Source organism: Stigmatopora argus, chromosome 8 (genome assembly GCF_051989625.1).
Source record: "Stigmatopora argus isolate UIUO_Sarg chromosome 8, RoL_Sarg_1.0, whole genome shotgun sequence".
Taxonomy (NCBI): Eukaryota; Metazoa; Chordata; class Actinopteri; order Syngnathiformes; family Syngnathidae; genus Stigmatopora; species Stigmatopora argus.
Window position 1 is genome coordinate 1,332,828 of NC_135394.1, and position 27,825 is coordinate 1,360,652.

Consider the following 27,825-nt stretch of genomic DNA (forward strand, 5'->3'; position numbering starts at 1 on the left):
ATATTGTATTATTTATGTTACTTATGTTTATAAATTACACATTTGCAAACAAACTCAGGTCTTCTTTTGTAGTTTCGTTTTGGATTAAAAAAAAAGTAATTTTGTGATCAGACTGTAACAGATGTTTAGTTGTATTTTGCCTATCTTAGATGTGCCATTAAATTGTTAAATTGTGTTTAGGATGATTGGATCTAACCTAAAATTTGACTGTTGTGTAATCTGAAATCACCAACGACATCTCAAGAAATTTGTTACAGTGAGAAAGAAAATATATTGTGCCATTTTAAACTGACACTGGCTTCACACGCATGACGTGGAAATGAAGGATAGCAGTCTAAACCACTGCTAATATAATAGATTTTTTTTCTTGGAGGGCTCCCATCCGCCCCCACACTGGGTTACTCACATTGCCCATAGCAAAAACCGGCCCTGACTCCACAGTGAATGTGTGAATGGTTTGGAGAGCCACACATTGCTAAACTACTAAATCAACTACTGGGCGTACAAGAAAAGATGACTCAAACTCATGTATTTGACAGCTTTCTTCAAATGGTGTTGGTCTGGGTGTACTTCCGGAGATTTCGCTGTAAAGTCTTCAAACATTCTGGTAATTGTGATGTTTTTCAAAGCCCCCATGGTGTCATTGCACTCTTTCTGCCTTTCTGCTAGGAGCCTAGCTATCACATTACATTGCCTCAGCAGATAGATTTATAATTAAAGTTTCTCCACTTCCCTAATATGAGTGGCATGTCTGTGATTTGGACTATATAGCACAGATTGATTAGATACCAAGTCAAAGTCTTATTTCTTTGCCACTAAGCCTATTCAAAGTGAGAGTGCTGATCCTCTCAGCCTGTCTCTATGTCAGCCACTGTGTTTGTCTCTGCGGCTTAAAATCTCCACCAGCACTTATATCTTGCTGCTTTCCTCTCCTATTTTCCCTCACCACTCCAATTTGCCCTTGAGATTCAAGACCCACCCTGGTCATTGCTGTGGTATAGTTTTCGGAAACCTTGTCTCAATCTCAGCGGAGCTGTAGAAACCATCCTAAAAGTGAGTTTTCACCTGTTGAATATTTTAAGATTGATTTCATGCTTTGTTCTCTGTGTGGGAACGACACTTGCTCCTCCAATGGATACTTTACATCTTTAAATGGGGAATATTTCTCAGAGTGTGTTTGAAGGCTGTATACTTTAATCAACTCAGAATGACTTTGAAAGGCCACGTGTCCTTTTGCAGTACAGTAATACCTCGATTATCGCGGATATTGGGGGGTCGGACTCCCCCGTGAAAAGTGAAAATCCGCAAAGCAGGGTCACCCCTATTAAAAATAAATAAATTAATAAATATGTATTGTTTTATTCTTCAGTTCTGAGTCCTAGTAGGAAGCAAAACTGGCTTCTGGTTACGAGTTTCAGCATGGATTTTCACCCCGCGACCCTAATGAGGATAAAGCAGTTCAGAAAATGAGATGAGAGATGAGATGAACGTGGATTTTCACATTTTCATGAACTTTAAAAAAATCGTGTGCGGTCGTTTGGTCGCCGGTCTTTTGGTCGACCCAAACAACGGGCGACCAAAAGACCGGCGACAAAACAAGGTAAAACAACACGGTCTATGCATCAATAAAAGCCAACAATGGCCCTGAGCAGTTTCACTGAGCGGACGTGTGAGTGTATAAGAGTTTGTATGTACATGAGTTGTCCCCTTAGGAAGGGACGTCAGTCAGGGTCTTAACAAGTTCTCCAACAAAACACAATAAAAGTACGTGACATTTTGAGCTTTTCTTTAGCCTAATAATTAATAGGGCATTAAGTATGACTAAATAATAATTCAGTTTGTATTTAGGGAATTTGAGCAACGATTTAAATGGTAATTATCAATAACCTTCTGGGCGACCAAAAGACCGGCGACCAAAGGACCGAGTACCCAAAAAAATAATAATGATAATATTTTTTTTCTTCACTGCTGAGTCCGAGGAGCAAGCGGAAGACAGGGGAGTTGCTTCAGCTTGCGAGTGTGAGCGCAGATTTTCACATTTTTATGAACTTTAAAAATATATATATTAAAAAAATAAAAATTAAAAAATAAGCCGCCTCGTGGTGTAGAGGTTCCATCGCCTGACTTCGTTGTGGGCAAATGTGGGCTCGATTCTCGCAGGCGACGGTACGATTGGGAGTGGGGATGGTCGTTTGTCTCTCTGTATGGCGACCAGTCTAGGGTGTAGTCTGCCTTTCGCCCAAAGACAGCTGGATTAGGCTCCAGCAACCCCCGCAACCTTTTCGAGGACGGGCGGTATGGAAGATTAATGAATGAATGAATAAAAAAAACTTAAAAACAATTTCCCCAGAAAAAAAATCCGCGATTTAGTGAAGCAGCGATAACTGAAGCGCGAAGTAGCAAGGTGTCTCTATAATCATTGAACCTAATCACCGATAGGGTCACTTGAAATTCTTCCGGTATGCAGTACGGTCATTCAACAGTTGCAGTGTGTATATTAGAGGTGCATGGTTAATCACATGATTCTATCTGAGCAACCACAATTAATAGGATGGCACGGCTCAGTAGTTCAACCACCGGATAAACGGGAAAGCACACACACAAACTTTAGCCTTTGATAGACAGACAGAGCTCAGAATGTAACGATTGGTGACATCCAATATGTTTGGCCTGGGATCATCCCTGTATGTTCATTGTGTTTGGAGTTGAACACTTAATTGATTATCCAGGAGTTAATTACAAATCACATAAAGTGTGAGTCGACTGAGGTTGCATGTCCGTAAAAGCAAAATCACAATTTAAACTGAACCTCATGGTTTCACCACCTCCTCTGCACAACCATGAAATATTACAGTGCATCAAATACGTTAGGAGCAACTGCAGTTAAATAGGTAGGATGAATAACTGGAGGTTTGAGGCATTTGCCCCCTATTCTTTAATTCTATCAAACACAAGTTGACTGAAAATTGTGTCAAATGCACAGCAGCCCTTTGAGAGGATAATGTATTCCGGATTTAAGCTCCATTGTAAAAATCTATGATACGCCTCACTTGATGGGCATGGCTTCAGCCGGCATACATCTCACCTTTGACGCTTGCATTCGTGAGTAATAATAATAATTATAATAATACGTAATAATAAGGATAATAATAACAAAATAATAATAACATCAAGAGGTGAAGTAGTACAAGCACTGAGCCAGACAAATTTTCCCAACATGTTTTCTCCTCTTGCAGTGTCACTTTCGCTTTGACATTGCCGTGTACTTTGTGCAAAAGAAAAAAGGAGAAAAAGAATCTTTATCAAATCCCCATTCTGGAGCTTTCAATAAGGCAGGCCATTACCTCACTGGCGCTTTTGTTCGGCCTATACAAGGAGAACAAAATGGTTATTCAGGAGGACGCTTTAGATTTTTATTGTGGGCTCGCTATTCACAAAGAGCACCGTTATTGTATTAAAAAGAACCATCTGTGGCAGAAACAATGGCTTCAAATTATCTGTGAATACCCAGTGAACAAAATATAAAGCTTTTTCCTGCTCATTATGTGGGCTAAGCTAGGGGGTGGAAGATAGGAGAGGAGAGGCATAGACTTTGCTATAACTGACTTTTGTTGTTCTTGCTTGCATTCTTCTCCTTTTTAAATCGGCCCCTTTTCACATTGTGTGTCGCCATAAACGGCTTTTCTTGTTGCAGGGCGAGCGGAGAACAGACATTGAAGCGGCAGGCACTCTGGCGATGGGCTCCGCGCGGATGCAAGCCGGATACGATGCGCCCCGAGTCGGATCGGAACCCTGCGGACTAGTCGGCGTCAAACGCGGACGGGGTGCTTTTTTTCGCCGGATTTGTGCGTCGCGGCGGACAAACGGAGGCTTGGTGGTCGGCGCGCAGCTGGAGGAGATTTGGCTGAGGTTGGACGGGGAAGAAAACTTTTCCCCCCTTCTTTTTCCTGCCAATCACGACGAGAGGAAGACAACACTCGCACAGTATACCAGTAAGTTGGAGCGTAGAGAGGAGAGAGCTCAAAGTGTGTTAGTAGTGGTGTGTATCGGCGCGAGTGTGTGACAGTCGCGGGTGTGTATATTTCTGCAGTGTTGTGGAATGACATTGAGTGGCATCAAAGAGGTCGACAGAACAGCGGAAAATCTATTAATATCAATATTAATATAAATAGTAATATCATCTTCATCACATAATAATAATAATTATTATTTTATTATCATTATTATTATAATTTTATTATTATCATTATTATAATTATTTTATCATTATAATTATTATTATTATTGTAATATTTGTAATTTCATTTTAATAAAATACAATACAACGTCGTCGTGCCGTGCCCTATTTCCAACAATATGATTTGATTTCACTATTGTTTCAATTCTTGTCATGCTTTACTTTTAACATCCGATTTAAAAGAAGCCTTTATTCGTTAGGCTGAACAATTTCAATGGATTTTTTCTGGAATTCTGATTTAGTTTGCAATTTAGACTAAAGTTAATTCCATATCAGGTTTGAGGGGAAATCCAACTGCAATAAATGATTTAATAACAACTTTCATGTTGTGGAAAAAGAGAGTGGAAAATAACTTTAGTTTCTGAATTAAGAATGGAAATGTTTAGACTATTTTTAGAGCTTCCCCGGGCCCTGGACGGCCCCTAGTGGTAAAAAATATATAATAATTCCATATTTCTCGACATTACTTTTCATTTTAATTGATCACATTCAAACATTAAAAATGCAGTATGAATAGACTGAAATACAAACTTGCATTTCTTCTCGCTCATGTTACTGTACCTAATAGAAATTTGCTCATTTCCTATTTGAAATGTATCATTTATTTTCTGAAGCTTGCAGTTTTTGTCTCAATTATGAATGGCTGCTCCTTATTCTCTTAACAACGATGCTGATCCTATCAGTAGAGTTGACTAACCACACATTTGGATATCACGGCTTGCTGCATGAATCACTTCAACCTTCGTGGGGGCTTTTACATGCACTGAGTTTTGAGTTTCTCCGTCCAACCCGCGCCCCCCGCACCCCAAACAACGGTTTTAATTCACGATGATTGTGGATGCAGGGCCATTCCTGGCTGGCTGGGCCCCCGCTTTCAGGGAGCCGCAGGTCCCCGCTGTTCCTTTATTATCATAAGCAGATTAGAGGTAGCGGGGAACACACTCAGATGCAGATAGCAGCCGAGCGGCCCATTTCAACCTTGCATTATAATGGAGCGAGCTGCATGTGTCGCCTCTCACAGCCTATTAAGCGCGAGATGAATCTTATGTAAGGTTGCAGGGCCGGCATAATGAGAGCACAGGGGCCTCGCTCCTCCATCTCATATCAAATGGCTAAAACTAAAATAACAAGGCTTGATCTATCCACTTCCAATTATGATTTAATCTATCGACACTCCTGTTTAATTAAATTTCTTCAGGTATATGAGCTCGCTTTAGTTATAGATTATTTGCAGATCGCCTAAAGCAATTAATCGTCATTTATAAAGTTATACAATTTACACTGTGTGCACCACGCTGTATGATGATCAAACTCTGGGCGACCCCAATAACTTTTACTTAGATAAAATAATAATAATAATAATATTAAAATAAATTGTAGTTTGCACGTGCTGTTCCGCCTCTTACCGGTAGACGGCACTCGTGTCACGCAGTAGGACGGCGCACACTCGCGCGCGTGAACACAGACAGGATACTGATGGGAATGGTCAGTCAGGTTTTGGCCAACTTTTACTGGGCAGAAAAAAAACATATGACTCCATTATTTCCAAAAGTTTGTGCGAGGCTGGTTTCAGATCGGGATAATTGGGTCTCGAGCTTGGTTTGAACCGGAACATAAGAGAAGCAGGTGTATGTGGCTTTTCATTCACTAATTGGCTGACGCACGGTCAGCTTGAAATCAATGAGCTTTGCCTTTACTCTATCGCGCACTTTATCTTAAAATATGCTTCACCTTTATTTCTCGTGCACTTGTAAACCCCGCCATGCCGTGTGCAAGCCCCCCCCCAGCCCCCCAAAGCTCCAACAACAACAGCAGCACTGTGGCAGTGGAAGTGGAGTGGAGTTGTGTCTTTGTCCGGACAGATGTAGCGACAACATCCCAAACAAAAAGCGCTTACTTGTGCTGAGATGAGCCCGTCTGCCTTCTGTGTGTTGGCATTCAACTTCACGAAACAAAAGGGCTGCACGGGGAAACATCTTGGATTACCTTTTAGTCTCTTTTCAAAGTAAAAATAAATAAATAAATATATAAACCCCCTCCCCCCCTTTCCCACACACTTTGAGTTGGCTAAATTTGTTAAGATGCTGTTATATTTTTTTGGTAGACATAACTGCGGTCGTTTTTTTAAATAGTCGTTATATATTAAGCACTTTCTGCCACCTGACAGTGTTACCTTAACTTTGAGTTCTTTTTGAGCTTGTTTGAAAATATATGATGTCACACTAACTCACTTATGATCATTGTGATTAGGATTTTATTGATTGTTTAAATTATTATCAACACTTTTCTCTCCTTGTTATCACCAGAAACCTTTTTTCTTCCAAATGTGGCTGGGGGGGGGGAAGCGAGGAAGGCCAATGTTTGACAAAATATACTTCAAAACAACCCATATAACTTTGCTTTATAGAATAATCTAACGTTGCGACAGTGCCTCGAAATATAAACGTTAAACGAACTATCTCCGTGCACCTAGAAATAGTAAATATGTACTTTGTATTGGCTCACCCGGGGCAGCCTGAATGTGCGCGCATGTAGTATAGTGTTTCTTCGAGCAGGGCAAGCCACGCCTCTTTATGCTAAACAAAGGCTTCCATTGGTCCGTCGCGGGAGCAAAGCGGCTGTGATTGGCCAGGTCCAGGCCATTTATTTGCTGACAGCCGCGTCACTTGAATGGTTGTCTATTAACTTGTTCCCAAACTATCTGGACTTGTCAAGGCTCGAGCGGACAGGGCGAAAAAGTACAGTTTGTTGATGCCCTTTTTGGAGAAGTTTTGTGGAAACAACATCGTAGGAGCATCGTAGGAACCTCTTTTTTGGGGGGGAGACGGCTCTCTGTGTGTGGCGCTGAAACAACGCGGACACACTCACACACGCGCGGACAGACACACACGCGTTCACCGAGCCGGAGAGAGGGAGAGGCCGTGGAAGCGCTCCTTGTTTTTGTCGCGCTGAGAAAAAAAAAGTTGCCGTGAGACTCGACAGGTAACTTTTTTGTTGTTGTTATTGTTGTCGTCGTCGTCGTCCCGTTTGGACTTGGCCCGCGCGTTTTCTTCACATTTCACCTTGCTCGCTCGGGAACGCCGACTCAGCAAGCCAAGCCGTTCCCGATGTATAACATGATGGAGACTGAACTGAAGCCCCCGGCTCCCCAGACCAACACGGGGGGCACGGGCAACAGCAATGCGTCTGGGGGCCCCAACGCCAAAAACAGCCCGGAGCGGGTCAAGCGACCCATGAACGCCTTCATGGTGTGGTCCAGGGGCCAGAGGAGGAAGATGGCGCAAGAGAACCCCAAAATGCACAACTCGGAGATAAGCAAAAGACTGGGCGCCGAGTGGAAACTTCTGTCGGAGAGCGAGAAGAGACCTTTCATCGACGAAGCCAAGAGGCTGCGGGCCCTGCACATGAAGGAGCACCCCGACTACAAGTACCGACCCCGGCGGAAGACCAAGACGCTGATGAAGAAGGACAAGTACACCTTGCCCGGCGGGCTTCTGGCCCCGGGTGGCAACGGCATGGGGCCCGGGGTCGGGGTGGGTGGCGGCCTCGGCGGCGGCCTAGGCGGTGGCGTCAACCAGCGCATGGACTCTTACGCGGCTCACATGAACGGCTGGACCAACGGCGGCTACGGCATGATGCAGGAGCAGCTGAGCTACCAGCACCCCGGACTGAACGCGCACAACCCCGGCCAGATGCAGTCCATGCACCGCTACGACATGAGCGCCCTGCAGTACAACAGCATGACCGGCTCGCAGAGCTACATGAACGGCTCCCCGACTTACTCCATGTCCTATTCCCAGCAAACGGCGGCGGGCATGACCGCCCTGGGCTCCATGGGGCCCTCGTCGGTGGTCAAATCCGAGTCCAGCAGCTCCAGCCCACCTATCGTCACCTCGTCCTCCCACCGGGCCGCTCCGGGCTGCCAAAGCGGGGATCTGAGGGACATGATCAGCATGTACCTGCCCGGGGCGGAGGTCAGCGAGCAGACTGCCCAGACCAGACTACACATGTCCGGCCACTACCAGAGCGCCGTGCCCGGGACGACGATCAACGGCACGCTGCCATTGACGCACATGTAAGACACATACGCACTGTATGAACAAACAAACACAAAAAAACTAAACTAAACAAAACAAACAAACAGACAAACAAAAACTTTTATAAAAACAAAACTGCGGACTACTTAACCTCGGACTATTTTTGTACAGAAAAAAAATGGGGTGGGAAAAGTTGTATAGAAGTCACCAGGAAAAGGACAAAAACGCCTCTTTTTTGCCTTTCGTTTCTTTTAAGGAAGCTCTAGAGGACCCAATGCAGGAGATGCCCTCTTCACTGCTGGATCAAGTTTGGAAGACAAAAGTGGGAGTCGCAATCTAATGTTTTATTATTGCAATCATCTTTTTGTACAGTATTTATCAAAGAAACATTACAATCAGATGAAATTGTCAAACTGCAAAAGGTTGCATTGTTTTTCCCCCCCTCTTCTCTTATATATATCTATAAATACACATAAAAACAAAACCAGTTGAATAGAAAATATTAGAACGATGGCACAACTATTGAGCCATTATTCTCAAAATAAACTTTTGGAAAGAAAGGGACAGAAAACGAAACAGGTAATGCTGTTTTCTTTTTATATCTTTCAATATTACTAAATCCTTTTAATTTCGTTAACGAATGAATATGACTTTCCCCCAGCTCTTTTATCTTAAAGTTAATTTATATTCAGGTCTCCCACTTTTCATCTGTTTGAGGTATGATGCTTGTGCTCTTTATTTTCTAATTGATTTGTACAATTGATGTATATTTACTGTGATATTTTATGTTTTTATCTCAAAATTTCATTCCTGTAGTTGTATTTTCAAAAGTTCGGCCTGTACGCAGAAGCCAACCACTCCGTGTATATACTGAAACTAATACCATCCTTATAACAGCTACAATTTCAACTGAGTATATTTTTTTCCATATGCAGTTTGAAAAGAATAAATTTTGGAAATTTGGATACTTGAGATGGTTTGAGTTTTGATTTGAATTGGCCTGGCTTTATTTTGTCTCGTCACATGTCGAGTAGAGCCACCTTTCATTTGGCGCAAAATGTAAATGTATTTTAATGAATTCAAAACCTACTTCTCCTGGTGGTCTTAGATTCCCTTAAAAATTCAAATTAGTGGCTTTTGTGCTTTGTGGTTAACCACGTTTCTGTTTTTTTATATAGCGAGTCCATCAGGCAAAAGTTTTTTTATGTATTTTATTTTCATGGATTTTTTTTAAGAATATTAAATCAACAAAATACCCAGGACTTTCAAATATATCTTTTACGCTCTTCTAAAACCACCCAAAATCGAATCCCCACAAAATGATGAATTTTGAACAGCTATTACAATTGGGAGTCAATGACATCTCCTCTTTGATGATTTTATTTGAGTTTTACGGGGGATGAAATGACATGATTCACATTATTCATCGGTAATGAATTAATCATATTGCAATTCAGCAACAAATAAGGCGCATTTTTTTAAATCTTCCATGTCACTCTAAAATTGTTTTGAAATCTGTTTGGCTTTAAAATGATCATCTTAGAGGGACCCCTTACAAGTGCGTTTTTTCGTCTTCAAATACTTTCCTATAGTGCGGCTATTTTTAATGCCATGTTTAATCAAGCGGGTCCTGCTGTTTCGTGTTAACTCCGCTTCTCCGATGACTCTCACTTCTACAAGACCTCTTGTCTTTTAATAAACTGCGCCTCCGACCCAATCAGCCAGCCGGCGGGCGCTTCTCCCCTGGAAAAAAATAATCCTTCAAATGAGCTAACAGCTCGCTTTGAATTACTAAAGGTTTTAAATCTGGTCGGGTGTGTTAGCGTACATGCGCGCCCGCGCGCGCGCGCGCGCAGTGCGAACTAGATTAAGATTAGGGCCGTTGTGTTTTGCAGGCTCCGGTCCCGGGGGATCGCAGCTCACATTAACCGGCAGATGAATATTTGAAGAGGCCCCTCGGTCCACTCCCCTCTTTCGTGCTTCTAAGTCTCCCTCCCAGCCGGGCCTATATAAAAGGTCAAGGGATCGTTGGTCGCTTCATTATTTATTGATCCAAGACGCGGAATTGTTTGTAATAGCCGAGGACACCGGTGATAAACAATTTGTGTCTAAAAGGCTGAACTAGAAAGCCTATTAAAATGGCTCTCGTTTCCTTCCCCCCACTCTTTGTACCAACATCGGGTCCCTGCTTGGTGGCCCCGAGGACAGAATAAATTATGTTGTCACCTTTGATGTGGTGAAAAGGGGCTTTGCGAAATTATGCAACGTACTTTCAAACTTTCATTTATTTAACCCTCATTTTAAATTTACTGTAGGATCAAAAAAACTAAGGGTAATTTGTATTATTACAACAGGCCAAGACAAAGCTTGTCTGACATTTATCTCGTTTTTTTTATAATGATATTTTAATTTTAGATGTGTGATTTTGAAAACACACACACACACACACACACATATATATATATATATATATATATATATATATATATATATATATATATATATATATGTATGTATATATATATATATATATACATATATATATATATATATATATATATATGTATATATATATATATATATATATATATATATATATATATATATATATATATATATATATATATATATATATATATATATGCGTATAAAAATTTATGAGTTTTTCATTGCCAAAATGCGCTCCGTTCCTTGCTAATTATATTTCGACCAGCTGCAACCAGTCATCTCGCTTTTTATTTAAATTGAGTACATTATTTTGCCTTGTGAAAGGTGTTCCTCTTCATCCTTTCATCCACCACCCCAAGCCCTCATCCAGGTCTAACCAACCGTCGTGCGCTTCGATCCACTCCTCGAAAACTTCCTGTGCTCGCGTGCTGAGTGTCGCCCGGGCGCTCGGGGATATTTAGACTGCAACAGGTGGTAAGCGCGCGCCTCTGCTTTTTTTTCAGCCGGGGATGAAAGAAAAAAAAATCCCAGATGTGACGCGTGATAAACCGCCATGGCGTGTGGGTGATTCAGGGCTGTGTCTCGGTCGCTTTCAATGGCTACCAGAACCAGAAATTCAAATTCACCCATGCTTAACAGTTGATTTTAACCATACATGCTTTTTCATGCTTTAAAAATCTCATTTAAAATATATGATAATGTTGAAAAAAAGCAAAATCATTAACAACAACATTTTCTTCTCTTTAACTGGTCATATTCATGGTTAAGTAGTAACACCAAACTACACTTTTCCCCCTCCTCCATTCGTGAAAATTCTAATCATTTGAATGCAAATTTACAAATGTGATTTTTTTATGGCAGTGCTATTGTGGATATTTATTGCATTAAAAATAGCAAAGTGAATAGAAATAGTAAATCTGTCTGGTGGAAGAGAAAGCGAGCACAGCGCCTGCTTCTCTTCCTTGCACCTGCACTTCTTTGGCAAACACACACAGAGAAAAAAAAAGACCACACACCGACACAACTGCATGCCATGAGCCTCACGGTGCTCCCGGCCTGTGTTCTCGGTGGCTCGAGGTCCCCGTGCACCCCACCACCCGCACCCGTCCAGCACACCATCACGTCACCAGCAGCTCGAGTTCCGTTTATCATCTCTGCTCATTGATGCTGACAGCTTTATAAAGCTCCATCATTAAACGCCATGCACAGTTCACAGCGGATCACGATTCTGGACCAGCCACAGTAAACGGCTACATTTTTGTCATACTATCCTGTACAAGCCAGCACGGAAACTGTGCTTGACAAATTGACTTAGGTTATCTGATGTAGCTTTCTGACAGGTATAGCTGCAATCAATCTATCTGAAAGGGTCTTTTATTCTTCAGCTATAACATTTCTTCCTAACCTGTAACTTTAACCCGGTCTATTTTTTTTCTCTTATTGCAAGATGGAATAAAAATACTAAATCAATAGTGTTTACTAAAAAATAATGTGCGAAAATAAGTGACAAAGGGAGCTGTGTTTTTTTTTTTTACTGCTAACATATTCCTTTCTTTTTTTGCCTCTTGCTGAGATTAGCATAGGGCAGGAGAAAGTGGCGGGTAGGGGAGTGTAGAAGGGGCGCTGGGGGGTGTTGAGGATCTGAGGATTTGTGAGAAGAGCCCACTAACAACAATATAAGGCCTGTTTTCGTACAGCCGGCCTGCCAGGGCAATCCTGCTTTGTGGTTATACGCTGGTCTCAAACAGCTATAAAAATAACTGGCTCTAACTATCAGATGAGGTCATTTCAATGCTACATTACTATAAGGATTGGCGTCACTTCTCTATTTCATTTGATCTCTCTCTCTCTTTTTTTTATAGCTTGATTTAAAATGCTTAAAGACCCACATAATTGTTTTTAATGATTTTATATATATATATATATATATATATATATATATATATATATATATATATATATATAATGTTGAAATTCATATTTTCCTTTAATAACATTTTCATTTGACTAAACTCCATTGTTGAGGTTTTTGGTCAAAACTAATATGAGATATTACCATTATAAGATTATAAGGAACTCTAATTGGTCTTTCCCCCCCATCAGCGAATAGCATCTCTTTATTATTTGAATAAGGTCAAACGCTTGGCTGGCTGTGCTGGAGGCTGCTCATGCAAAGAGGACAATGCAGCTCAAATTAAGGAGTTTCACGGCAAACTATACAGTCAGCGGGGAAAGGCAGGGGGACAACCTTTGGGTAATTGCATTTTTTATCGTCACTTATACGTGTCAAAATCGCAATCAGGTTTCGGTCGGAATGAATGCATTGCATTTGAAACCCAAATGCCCTCGGATTGGTACACACCAGACCTTCTAATCTCAGACTGGGGAAGCCGCGAGCAGCTGCAAGCAGCATGAGGCAACAGGTGACTGCATGGGAGCAGCTACAAGTGAAAGTGCTGCATGGTCTGCTGCTCTTTTGTTGTCCGGAAATTTGGTGGCTGTGGTGAGGATTGCCCCTCCTCGGGCCTGGGGAGGGTTTAGGAGCGTGGCGGGGGGCAGGGGTATTTGCAGACGAGTAGAGAAGAATAAAACATACACCAGCGGACGGTTGAATTTTGTCGGATTGAACAAATTTGAAATCTCTGGCTACACCAAAATGTCCTAAAATGTCTGAAACTATATTTCTGACTTGATAAATATGTGCAGTATGTGCACCTGGATTGGGAAGGAACAGGAACTGAGATAATTCTTGTTAAATAGTATCTTTTCAAGTGAATTTATTGGTTGGATTTGATCAATATTTATTTAATAATGTGTTGTTCACAGAGATTTGTGTTGTGACTCTTTACAGAATATAGCACTGCAAACCACAATATTGAATATGTATAAAAAAATAGAATTCCTTTTGATATCTGGGCAAAAATAAAATTTAAATACATATATTGTAATGTGTACAGACTGGGAATCGTACTCATGCAACATTGCATTGTCGTACGATTTCATTGTTTTTGAAAGAATTTTTCAAAACAACCTTAAAATATTAATAGCAGTGTTAGGAATACTTGAAGTGGCATTTTTTTGATTGGTTGAATAAAAGTTCCATGGAAGCAACATCTGTTTTGGGGAAGTGATTTTCACATTTTTCCATTTTTTTGAAGGCCTCACTGTGCAGGAGGTTGTTTGTAGGCATTTAGAGATTCCTTGATAGAGAAGGCTGTTGAGCTGATGGAACCGCATCATCATTAACAAGCCAGCAGACACAGGAACACCCGCCCCCGCTCTCTGGTCTCAATTCCCAGCATAGACACTAACCTCTTTCACTCTGTCATCAGCCTGGCTCTCTCTCTTTTCCCTCGGCCGACTCCAGCTCACAACAGCACCATTTATTGTTCCCGGGCTCCCTCCCTCCCTCTTCGAGGCCCCCCGACCCAACTGTTGACCAACAACTCTACTCGCACATTAAACGGAGAGGGGGGTAACGGGGGTTGTCCTAATTTAGAATATGACACATCCTGAATTGTATGTTGAGAAAAGAGGACCTAGAAGGGATTGAAATGTTTGAAAAAAGTTATGAAAACAGAGCTATTGATGAAAAATGACATGTCCACGGACCAAAAGACTTAATATCTTGGTAAAAAATAAAATTAAAACTTTAAAAAAATAAAAGATACATATATATATCAAAAGAATGAAGTTTGTTTACAAGGATGTAGAACTGATTAAAACTTTGAAACTTACTTTGTGTCAATAGTTTATTTTTCACATTATATTGTGGCAAAATTTATTATTTTCTACTGGTGTGAAGTTGTATAACAAAGATGGAAAGTGTTTTCAGAGTAGAAAAGTGTATAAATGGTTCAATGTCCTTGACAATGAAATCAAATCAACAACTCCCAGTCTATCAAAAGTTGCAAACACTAAATTGCCTACAGCTTATTATTTTTAGTCATTTAAAGGAAGAGGCACATTAAATAAAATGACCCAATATTCTGTAATTTCTCAAAGATTGTTTTCGGTCATAATCTTGATGAACAATGATATGAGGATGGAGTTGGTTTAGTGATCGTTCATATTTTGCCCTCAGGCAACAATGTTTCTAAAATAGCTCACGCTGGAATGCTTTAAAGCCAATCATTTAAAAAGTTTCAATTTGCAGAGATTTATAGAAAGAATGTTGATTTTTTTATATTTATTATGCCATTATGTCACAAAGTATTTCCTAATAAGTGTTTAAAACTATCTGTGCCTTCACTTACATGTATCCTAACAATCATTAATAGTGATATACAATTTAAAATTGATTTCACCACATTAACCTAATAGAGAATTGTGTATAAAATTGGGAGCACTTTGCATTAATCGGTTTCCAAATAATGAATAAATCCTGATTTGGAGTTTGAAAAATAAGGTGGCCTGGTTATTCCAACAACAGTGGAAAAGACCACAGACGACATTCCTGCATAATTAAATGGTATAATCTCATTCAGTGGTTAATTGGACAAAGTCTGCTGCTTTACCCGCAATTGAATTCTGCTCATCTACATACAATATATTTAGTTTGGACCATAGTTTTCTTGTTTGTTTTAAATGTACACGTTTCACTCAACCAAGTCATGACTTGAGCTCAACAAAAAGGGATATTATTAATAGAATTGCACACTGGGTATTGACAAAAGAAAGAACTCCCATGTAATAATCAATTATCAGAAATTAAAGCACTAGTGACATGGTGACAGGCAGCACATGACAAAATCTTGTAACTGGGAACATTGTTATTTTTAAATGGCCATTTTCTTTAAGTATATCTAAATCATCAATCGTCATATGCGAGTGTTAGTGTGTGGGAGCTACACACTCACATTCTTTCATCCATCCATCACTTATTCAAACAGGGATCACAGGGGTGCTGGAGCGTATCCCCGCTAAATATGGACAAAGAGGCAAAGTACATTGTGAAGTGGTTGGCGGCCAATTGCAGGGCACAAGGAAACAAACAACCATTTTCACACAGATGTTCACAGCTTTGGACAATTTGGGGAGTCCAATTGCATGTTTTTGGGATGTGAAGGTAAAAAACGGAGTACTCAAAGAAGACCCAGGCAGCAATGGGGAGAACATGCAAAGTAAGGAGGCTTATGGGATGCATATTTATATTAGTTCTTTACTGCTGAATTGTCCACTTTTTACAAACCAGCCAAAGATTAAGAGCATGAATAAAATTAAAACTCATTTGACGTCAACAAAATAACTCCTGTAACACAAATATTGACCTCAATGATTGACAAAATCTGTTAATGTTTGATAAAACAGCTGCAGAAAGATAGTAAACATGCAGTGAAGATTTTATTTTCCCAAATAGGCAAAATTCAGTATTTTGCTCAATTCTGAAGGCGCACCTGAGTATAAGTTGCACCAACCAAATAATGCACAATAAAGAGGAAAAAGTAGATAAAAGTCGCACTGTAGTATAAGTCGCATTTGATAGGCCAATTTTTTTAATCTGATCAGAAACCAAGAACATGCATATACTTTAAAGTAAAAATAGTTAAATGGAGAACAACCGCCAAAATTGGTACCTGTTTATATAACATTTACAGTTTTTTGAATAACAATAACCTTAAAAAAATAACAGGCTGAGAGAGAAAAATAATAATATAAGTCGCAGGCTAGAAAACTAACTATAAAAAAGGTGTATATATATATACAGTGGTACCTCGAGATACGAGCTTAATCTGTTCCGGGACTGAGCTCGTATGTCGATATTCTCGTAACTCGAACGAACGTTTCCCATTGAAATGAACTAAAAAACAATTAATTCATTCCAACCCTCTGAAAAAACAGGAAAAACAGGATATTGGATTGGAAAAAGAAGTTTTATTTCTTCTAATTCGCCATCTATTAACAAAGTAACATAACTATTGGTTTAATATTACTAAAATGTGTTTAATAGAACTAAAATTGGACGAATTTTGCGGAGGGTAGAGAGAGAGGGACATAGAGGGTGGCGGGGGCGAGCGTGCGAGACTTTTTGGACTGGTGAATCGTAATATAACAGACAAATTTAAATGAACTTGGATTATGATACAGACACTAAAAATAAGTTTAATCTAACGTTACACTAAACTTAATTCTAATTTTGTTTTTCATTTTTATACCTTTCTTCTCCCGGCCGGGATGGCTCTGTTTGCCCCGCCTCCACCCTGACTTTCACTATCGATGGGCTATTTGCTTTTGTATTCCCTTCAAAATATTCCGAAAATGATGCACACAAATGTCCTCACAATAGGATAACGCACGGCCACTTGCCAACGAGAAGTAATATATACTCCTCGTACTAGCAATCGCTACGCCATTGGCGCTGAGTGACGGGGAAAAAAACACTGAAAAAAATACAACGCTCCGCCCAGTGCTCGTAGATATCTGTTATACACGAAGGAAATGCGGCAAAAAAGACAGTGGGCTAAAATCATAAACAACCTCTCATGTCTTGGCCACCTGGCTTTCTTGTATCTCGAAATTTGTCTCGTATCTCGAGAAAATTATTTGCTCGAAATTTTACTCGTATCTCGAATTGCTCGTATGTCGGGGTGCTCGTATGTCGAGGTACCACTGTATATGTTGTTTTTAGTAACTCATACGTTTAGAAATTTACTTTACACACTTAGAAAATGCATCCAAATTTCGATGATATTGCTGATAAAAACAAAACATAATCAGTCTCCACCAATGACATAAGCAAAATGTCATTTTTTTCAATCTTTGGATATTTTTCTCTAGGGTAATATTTTTTCATGACCATAAAACATGCACCCAGTTTTGTTCAGGGCAGTATACATTGCTATTGATCGCATCGCATCATTTGTGATCAAGCTATTCTGGATCTACTGAATCCGAGGTCTCCAGCTCTGATTTTCTGACAGAAGCTGTTGTTGAATGGAAGAGTGGCCTCTTTCAGTATGGGTGTCCCCTCGGGGGCCAACTGGGTGAGATAATCAGACAGGACAGTTACAGACTGCCAGTCAGGCAGATGCCATATAGACTCAACTTGTCTCTGTCTCACACAGTAGAGACCACTATCTAAAAAAACTATTACATTTACCCTTTAAGTCAACTCCAGTTCTAAAAAGAATCTTCGCTCCAAGCATGCATATATGCGTCTTGGCAAAACCTGTTGCAACAGTCCAAACAAAATATGAACACTAACGTTACATTGTCACATCAATATATGCATGGAACACTTAAAAGACGTACATATTTCCATTTTTTAGATGCATTCGAGCAAGAAAACGGAAAATTTGATTCCCGTACCTGTTGGAAAGCTTCAGGCAATGATGGAGATTCCAAAATCTCTCTCTCCCTCTTTAAATCATGTAAATGATTACAAAATTAAATCAGCACCCAAGTATGCCAAAATATATTTATTCCATCATATTGAAAAACTTTTATCTTTATCAATAACGGCTTTGCGCTGAATAGTTGAGCAGCAGTTTGTCAGAATGATTCAGAAAAGAGACTTCAAGCTGATCAATGTCACACCCAGATGAATTTACTGTTAAATCAAACACAAGAACAAAAATGACATATCATGTTCGTTTGAAACTAACACACGGCCTTAGCCTTAGGAAAGTTCCAGTTCGATGCGCAGAAATAATGCTAAACAGCGTTAGTGGTCTAAAAGATGGCCTCAAGAGTCATTATTTCTTCTAACTGATTGGATTATTGATATACCATCTCAACGTTTCCAAGTTCATGATAATAGTGGTGTGGGAGAGCGAGGTGTTAAATATAGGAGAGCCAGCCTGAGAGAGAGAGGGGTTCTGGCCTGACTGGGTTGGGCAGGTCAGCGAGTAGCATCCGATTGTAAATAAGAGAGAAGTCAGTTCACACGCCGATCAAGTGACGGCCTGGAACAAGCGAGCCATTTGAATCAGGTGGCTATCTCCCTATCTGAGAGATCAGAGCCCTGTCACGCCCCCCTCCCCAGAAAACCTCTCACCTGCTCCCTCCCACCCTGCCCTCCCATCATTGTGAGTCGTACAGTTAGGGACACACACACACACACACAGATACACAAGTGAAATGACATGTCCCTCCCTGCTGACTAGCGGTGTTGGCAGAAGGGCTGGATGAGATTTCACTGTCTCACATTGGGACACATAAGTGAGGAAAGGGAGAAAGGAAAGGAAGAAAGAGGAGAGGAATACCCCCCGCAGTCATTTAACCTCCTGAAACTTTTGGTGGTACTGTCGTCCCTCAGATTCGTAAGGAAAAAAAAACATAATGTTAGGAGTAAAAGGTACTTTATGGTGAAAAAGACGCTTTTTCTTTTTTATCGAGAGACGAAGTGAGTGTAGTGACCCTTCAGACTCGTCTTTCCAAACTGCGCTCTCGGGCAAATCAGACCACACTGAAAAAAAAAAGTCAAAATATTCACAGCAACATTGTAGTTTCCTTACTTTTTCTTTATTGGTTAATTAACAAAAAAAGTTCAATTTTTTATCAGTCCAATATAATATATACCGACTACATTGAAAAAAAACATCCGACCACGTTGAAAAAAAAGTCAAAATATTCACAGCAACATTGTAGTTTCCTTACATTTTATTTATTGGTTAATTACCACAAAAAGTTCCATTTTTTTATCAGTCCATTATAATATAACACCGACAAGAGGTGGGCAAACCGTTCCCCGAGGGCCACTGTGGGTGCAGGTTTTTGTTCCAACCGATCTAACACAAACAGTTAAACCAATGAGGATTTTGCTGAAACAAGAAGCACCTGACTGCAATCCACTGATTGCACTTCTAAGATACCAGATTGGTGGAATGGTTTCCTCTTATAGGTTGGAACAAAAGCCCACACCCACTGCGTCCTTTTCTGGAATAGTTTGCCCACCCTTGGTCACAAGAGGCATCTATGCAATAAAACACAAGAATATTGTCTACAAATAAACATATCCATATATTTATAAGTAAAGTAAGTAGAAAGTCAAGTCATGTTATATTGAGGTGGCAATTTTCATGGTTCCTAATAAGGTTTTGTCAATTTTCTGCCTTTTCTTTACAATAGTAATTTTGCATATTCATGTTTTAATTACATATTCAGTAATAGCCATCCGATGATGTAGTGATTTCGCCTGACTTTGGGGTACTCGGTTGTTTGGTCGCCGGTCTTTTGGTCGCCCGGAAGGTTATTGATAATTACCATTTAAATCGTTGCTCAAATTCCCTAAATACAAACTGTGAATTATTATTTAGTCATACTTAATGCCCTATTAATTCTTAGGCTAAAGAAAAGCTCCAAATTTCCCGTACTTTTATTGTGTTTTGTTGGAGAACTTGTTAAGACCCTGACTGACGTCCTTTGCTAAGGGAACAACTCATGTACATACAAACTCTTATACACTCACACCTCCGCTCAGTGAAACTGCTCAGGGCCATTGTTGGCTTTTATTGATGCGGAGACCGTGTTGTTTTACCTTGTTTTGTCGCCGGTCTTTTGGTCGCCCGTTGTTTGGGTCCGGGCGACCAAAAGACCGGCGACCAAAAGACCGGCGACCAAAAGACGGCGACCAAAAGACCGGCGACCAAACGACCGCACACGGACTTTGGTGTGACTCAATTCATACTTGGTGGTTGTGTAACTGGCGACCCATTTAGGATGTAGTGCGACTTTCGTCCAAAGTCAGCTGGGACAGACTCTAAATTCTGTGATTCTAACAAGGATACATTCGAAATGAATGAATAAATGAATATTCTGCAGTATAATAATTTGCTATGCCGATATTATTTGAATATATCTTTTCTTGTTCAGATAAGAGGTGAGATGCAGCTTATATCAGATGTCCTTCGGCAAAAGGTGAGATAAACACCAATCACCAGTGAAGGTCTAACAGATCTTAAATCATTTACAACAACATTCATATAGTTTTTAAAGTATTTTATGACCTTAGAACGTGTTTTCAAGGTTCCGTGGAAATGTAATTCTACTAGTGAAAAAAGAATTCATGTAATTAATTTCCTCACATTGTTTTAAAAACGCAGTCACTCCACTAATACATTTGTAATTGAATACAAGCTAACCAAAGAACAATCCATTACCTTACGTTTTTCAATAAGACTGATAGACACACTTAAGCAGACATATTTTTTCATCTTGTGTTGACAATGATCCCCAGGGGAGACAATGATGTGTGACAGCTGCTGCCTGTTCATATTGATTAAATGACAGCCGGGATCATTTACCGATTTACCAACTGACGGAGCTTGAACGCGCGCTGACGCAGCCCTGAGGGAGGGCTCAGGACTGTTAGCCTTGACAGCCTGCACTTTATGTTCACAGGCGCCCCTTTAATCTGAACATCATCCTCCATCCCCACTGCGACCCCGTCGGGCACACATTGGATTACGCTGTTCATTTTTAATACCAAAACCATCATTGCAGAGTTTGGCAGGACAAGTAATAAGGACTCAGGTGACAAAAACAAAACTAAAATATTGACTACACTTCATTCCTGTCATTCGTACCAATAATTACAAGTACAATACAATAATTTGGAATTGTTTTTAAAATAACACACAACAAAAAATAATTGATAATATGAATATATGCTAATTGGGGAGGAATGATTACCTAAAGAGACCTTCAGTCAAATTGAATAATATTGGATTGGATAACTTTATTCATCCCGTATTCGGGAAATTTCATTGTGACAGTAGCAGAGGGTGATTAGACAGAACAACAAAGCAAAAGCACAAAGTACAGAGCAAATCAAAGTAAGTGGGATCATTAAGAATCACCAAATCAAATCATTAAGACAGAAAAGCAGCAAAAACACAAAATGAGCAAGAGTATTATATTATATTATATATATATTAAATATATCACGGTCTTCTTACAAAAATGAGCTTGTAAAACACGAATGAACTCAACCTTCATGGATATTATGAAAACACCTGAAGACAGGTCTAACTTATGAGCAAATGAGAGGCTAACTAAAAGTAGACTTAGATATCAGTCTATTTGAGTTCTTATATATGCAATGCAGGTGGCCCGGCGGATGAGTGGTTAGCGCGTCTGCCTCACATTGGGGGACCTGGGTTCAAATCCATGTCAGTTAACCTGTGTCTTTGCCCCTATGTATGAGTGTGAGTGTGAATGGTTGTCCGTCTCCTTGTGCCCTGCAATCGGCTGGCCACCGATTCAGGGTGTCCCCAGCCTCTGACCCGGACTTAGCTGGAATCGCACCAGGACCAGAACCCTCCGTGACCCTAATAAAGATAAAATGAATGAGTGACATTTACGTACCACACAAGACTACTTATTAGGTATGCAACATTCAATCAATTCAAATGAATTTATAGATTCATTAAAAACATCAACATTAATAAATGTTGCTGTAGTTGAAAATTAAACTCATTGGGCTTAATTCATAAATCAACTTGGACTTTTAAACATCGGCAACCATCATAATGAAATTGGTGTTTTACACACCTAATAAATATTGCACTAAAATGAATTTCAACATCTTGTCTAGGCAATAAAAATAAGGTTGTCAAAGAAATTCTGTTTGTGTCTTAGAGTATCTTCTGTGTCCTTGAGAACACACCAGGTGTGTGCATGTTGAGCACAGATTAAAGTGGTGATGTATCAGTCACTCCAGTCTTCCTACTGGTGAGTGACAGCTAGCCAGAGGACACAAACATGGCAGTATTGATTTTGAGTCGTCTTCCGACTCAGCTCTCTGACTTCGTTTTCCATTGCCAGAGTCAAACATTAACATTATTGTTGTTTTCATAACCAAGACAATCTTTTTTTTAAAGGAATATTGCTATGACGGCGAGGAGCAACATAACTACAAAACTATAGGAACCCTTGAGTTGAAAATGGTCATCGGTGCACTTGCACGTTACAGAAAAGAACAAATGACGTTGATTCTTTAAGGGTCACCGCTGTTAGTCACTCGCATGATTTGTTTGGCATGGTTTTTACACCAGATGCTGTTCTTGCTGTAAACTACTTTAGTGCTGAGGATTTTTGGGAGGGAAAACCCACGACAAATCATTTTCACTTCACGGTCTTATGATTAATAAATCAATAGAGATGAATTCAACACAAAAAAATCTCTACTATTACTCAAACCCCACTTGGCCACTTAAAAAAAAATACAATTTGTATTTAATGTTGTAGAGCCACTTCCCAGGTAAGTGCAATCCATGCACGCTGTCTCTTTGTAATTGTGTTTTAATGGAGAAAGAGTTGATGATCTGTCCCAAAGATAAAATGAATGATCTCTTTGATACTTTTGTACAGTGAATTTAGTGATTGGCTCAAAGTGGTTACGGCGGCTGTTGCAATGTTTTGATCTGCAACAGACTATTGTATGCTTTCAATCATCACGCAGATAACTTTAACAGCTGAATGAGTCACTGAAAAAAGTACTAACCAAACAATAACCAGCAAGCTAACCCACCAAGGCATCCTTATTCTTGACACGTGTACATTCTTGACCGTGCCCGTCTTGACAGTTGAGCCATCAGATCTTTTCTTCTGTTCTTTTATTTGTTTTGTTTTGGGTTTTTTTTCGCTGGTAATTTACATTTCGCAGATCTAGTTTACAAGTACCATCCGGCACTATACTGTACCTAAGATTACTACTATTCCTAAGAACTTCCAGATCATTCCAACCTTGGTTGATTAAAACACCATCAAGCCACATATTTATTGCTTAAGCAATACACTTAAACTAAGCCACAAACAACACCTTTATTTTACGAATCCCAGTGAAACAGATTTTCATTTTTTTAATGTGTAATAACAAAGAAAAACCTAAACAAAAGCCAGTAATCCGGGAAGTGGCTATACTTATGACAAGTAGGCATTTTATCAATGCCGCAACAATTTTGGCCAATCATATTCGAGTATCCCAGACTGCCCGCCCTTCCTTGTGACTTTAGTGAGACCTCTTGTCCTATGCAACTTTATTTGAGTCCTAAAATGACAGGGCTGGAAAGTTATGCATTTTTTTTTGGTTTAACCATTATTTCCCCATTTTCAGAGTAGAGTACTGATCTTTATTTTTGAGATTTCTAATTATTTTTTTTTTTATTTACATTTCTTAGAAAGAAATGCATGATTTGTATACCGAAATAGTTTGAACATTGGTTGTTCACATTCAGATCATTTAAAAGAGGCGTTTCATTTAAAATTAAGCAAAAGCATAATCTCAATCACTTTTTGCCTCAAAATTAAACCTTTTGTATGGCCTAAAAAAAATTCCAATACTCTAATCTGTGTAATGTTTATAGGCTTTTTTTGCTAATATGAGGATAGGGGGAACACAAAACCTGGTTAATCATCCATCAGTTATAGTAGCAAACAAATAGACGTAGCACAAACGTGGGCTGAACAATTGAAACATTAGTTGATGAACAAAAAGGAAATAAAAAATAAATTAAAAAAACGCAAGCGGGATCGGTGAGGTTTTTGATGATGAATGGTGAGCTATGATTTAACGCCAGACTGTGATTAATCGTTCAGTAAACTGTCTCTTCATGGAAAACTCAGATCTAACAGCGGCGACCCATGGTTTTCGGGAAACCCCCCAGCACCCGCCCTCTCGCTCGCTCTCTCCAGCCACACCTTTCACTCTCTCTATCTTGTGCCTCCTCTCCCGCTGCTGCCCTCCTCCTGTCCTCCTCATCTTCCTCCTTCTCCTCACTCCTCGTCGCGTCTCAGTAAGCAGGATAAGGCTTGGAGGGCTCTGTCGTCGTGGTAACTGCCAGAAGTATTCAGTTTGAAGTTTGAGGAGGTCAGTTTGCGGGTCATAGTACCCCCTCCCGACCAACACCCCCAACCCAGCAACACGCATACACACACGGAGTGAGGGTGCTGTGGGGAGCCCTTTATGGGACTGGGCCCATATACACCAGATGAGGGGGGTTGATGGATATTTTTAAGAGGGGAATGAGGTCCTGAAAAACACAGCATCTAAAAGCTTGGGGACACCAAGTTTTTTTTGTGTTTCAGGAACTTTAAGTCAGCTGATTGTAGTGTCGTGGGACATGGTTTTCATGACTGTATGTTTATTTTATTTTATTCTAAAGAAAAAATGACAAAGAGATTAGGCAAATGCCTTGAATTTGATAATTTCAAATATTTAATATAAATACTTTGATGTAGGTTGTAACTTGTAGTATTTAGATATTTCCTACAGAAAGCTTCACATGTCAAAATACTATCTAAATAAGTAATACAGATATCAAACAAAATGTGTAAAAAATTAAACAAGCATTTTAAATAATCAACTTTTAAACATGCTAATATGGAAGCGCACATTTATAAGTACATACATTTCATCAATGCTTTGTTGTGTCAATTTATTAAAAACTTTCCGTCATTGTTACAGCCCCAAAAAGCCCCAATGAAACTAAAGTCTTTGGAAAAATTCCCATCGACCGCCTCATGAATTCAAAACTGTTTCTGAAAAGCTCAATTTCGCTCACCACTTCTTTATTAACTTATCTGTGATGGTGAGATTGACTTTATTCACCTTGCTTTTCTGGGTTGTTAATACTAGTGACAATACCACATATTCCTGCGTTGCAATATTCAGATTTTTTTTATATATGTCATCTATTTATTTCTTGCCTGTCTCCATTGCGAGGGCTTTCTGATGTAAATGTTCTGAGTCAGTTGGTGGCTAAAACTCAGCAGGTGGTCCACCAAAGCCACAGTAACCCTCGGCAACCTCTGTCCAGCCAATCCAAATGCTGCCTTACTGGTCACTCCGCTTAGTTAGCCCTGACAGGACCCTGTGTGTTTGTATGTGTGTGTGTATCCTTGTTGATGAGCTGAGCCTTTCGAGTGGTCATTAAAAGTTTATTAGTTAGCTCTTGCAAGTTTGTGTGGGTAGTTAATCTGGACAAATCTGTGCAAGTGTGTGCATGAGGAAAGTTTTCTATTTTTATGATTGCAAATTTTAGGCAGTTTCCGTCATTGTCTTCCAACATTTTTCTCTAACTTCTTGTGAATTCATTTAAAAAAAAATATCCACTCTGCGCTACTTGGTATTCAATCATTGTCATGCTCTTCAAAGGAACACACAAAGAATCTTTTCTTTTGTCTTTAAGTGAACACTTACTTTATTATGTAAAGTAAATTTATGGGAATATAAAGTTTATATTCACATAAAGTGCTTCCTTATCATCGTTTCATCCATCCTTTCATTTTACTGCTTATCCTAACTGGGCTGGCAGGTGCGCTGGATCGGTGCTGACTTGGGCCAAGAGTCAAGTTACATCTGGGGACAGTTATAGAGAGTGGTTGTATAAATATCTGTGATAGGGATAGTTGGGGTTTTTGTTGGGTTATATGCTTTTCACCTATTGAGTCCCTCATGGTTTCCCTTCCCTCATGTGATCAGGTGTGTGTACTCTGTAATCAACCCTTGTCTGTCAATTTAAACCCTGTATTTGTTCGTGTTTGTGGGATTGTCTGCCTTGTTTGCTTCGTCAGGTTTGATTTTGTTATTTATTGTCCTTGTTATTTTCTTGAATCCCCTTCTGCCTCAGTTATTAAAGTTTCACCATTCCAAAAATAAGATCAGCAGTAATTCCTCCCCAGTAGTTTGAGAGGCCCTGTTGTCATCTTGATTACTGTAGCCCTTCCTGTCCCGTGCATCATACATATCAAAGACAGCAATAGAAGGAAGAGAAAGACAGTTGATTAATGTTTAAGCAGGCTATGTAAAGACAGTCAGCTAACTGAGCTTGTGGACAAATACTATGTGTGGTGGAATTAGTTAATGGTTGGCATGCTTGACTACAGCCCAGCTCTGATGAGCAAGTGAAGTAATTAATAACCAAATGAAGATGAAAAGACATTCGACAGTCAACACGTATGAACTTAAAAAAAGGGTTATTTAAGTGTAATATTATACGATTTCTGTACTGTTTAGCGAATATGTGAAGATACTTGCAACAGCTACAAACACTACCATAATTACAGTGGTAGTTAAAATCTTTGTTTTGCAATGTGTAGTCATTCATTTATTCATGTTTTAAACCGCTTATCCCCACAAGGGTCGTGGGAGGGGGTGCTGACTTTGGGCACCTGGTAGGAGACATTCAGAACCGGTGGCCAGCAGAACCGGTGGCCAACCATTCACAGGGCACGTGGGGTTGGACAACCATTCACGCTCACACTCATCCCTAGGGGCAATTGAAAGTGATCAACTAGCCTACCATGCATATTTTTGGAGTGTGGGAGAAAATTGGAGTACCTGGAGAAAACCTACGTAAGCCTGGGTAGCACATGCAAACTTGACACAGGATGACCAACCGCTAACCACCGCCGGACCGCATCAATGTGTCATTCAAAGTAATTTACTCAGTCTTAAGTGACAATTCCAATTTGGTATCTTGAATGGTTTTGTACAAATACGTGGTCAGGCGCTAACTCGGAAAAGATAATGAATGCAGGTGCCAGTTTCTGGAGGGAAAAGTCATCTATCCATTCTCTGTTTCTGGCTCAACAGGTGTCTCATCATTTTATCGAGCAACAGAGGTCCAACCGCCATTGTCCACAGCTTTGGCCGGTAACTTTCATACTGACACTCTGGCTAACACGATATAGACTAAGAGATTAGAAATAATAAGTATCATATTTATTACTAAAAAAGTAAAAAAAGAGCTGTTGGGCAGGTCTACCAGAGATGTAGGTAGGTGATTCAAAGTCACCTTTACATTGAACGAGAACTGTTTTTACAAAAATCCAATGTGATACCATTACAAGACCATATCACACAGTCCTACATTGCTATAGTGTTGAAAGTATTAGAAAAATAAATAAGTCCGATTTTTTTAAAGAAATGACAAATGAAGCCTAATGTGATAACCCCAACCCTAACCCTAACTCTGCATTGCCTTCATAAATGGTGATCACGTCCATTGGTGTGTATGTGTTAAGCTAACCCCCACCTCTTTTTTGGTCAAGTTGGCATTAGTGGTACTCTGCGCGTGTGCACGTGCTGGTGTTTTGAATAGAAAGTGCTGGTGCAGTAGAACGCGGATTTGGTGCCATCAGCAGTGATGTCAGCACAGA

General features: G+C 39.9%; 1 protein-coding gene across 2 annotated transcripts in view; it reads left to right on the forward strand.

The window, feature by feature from the left end:
- The window catches only part of sox2 (SRY-box transcription factor 2), a 43,425-nt gene extending 34,179 nt beyond the window's left edge, over window positions 1–9,246 (forward strand). The window contains exons 3-4 of one of the 2 annotated variants that reach the window (XM_077608126.1): window positions 3,695–8,312; window positions 8,531–9,246. In XM_077608126.1, coding sequence (XP_077464252.1) covers window positions 7,345–8,312; window positions 8,531–8,540 — 978 coding nt within the window. In that variant the 5' untranslated portion in view covers window positions 3,695–7,344 and the 3' untranslated portion in view covers window positions 8,541–9,246. Of the gene's footprint in view, window positions 1–3,694 lie in introns of both variants that reach the window. The other variant, XM_077608127.1, reaches the window with a different exon arrangement.
- Window positions 9,247–27,825: the final 18,579 nt, after the last annotated feature.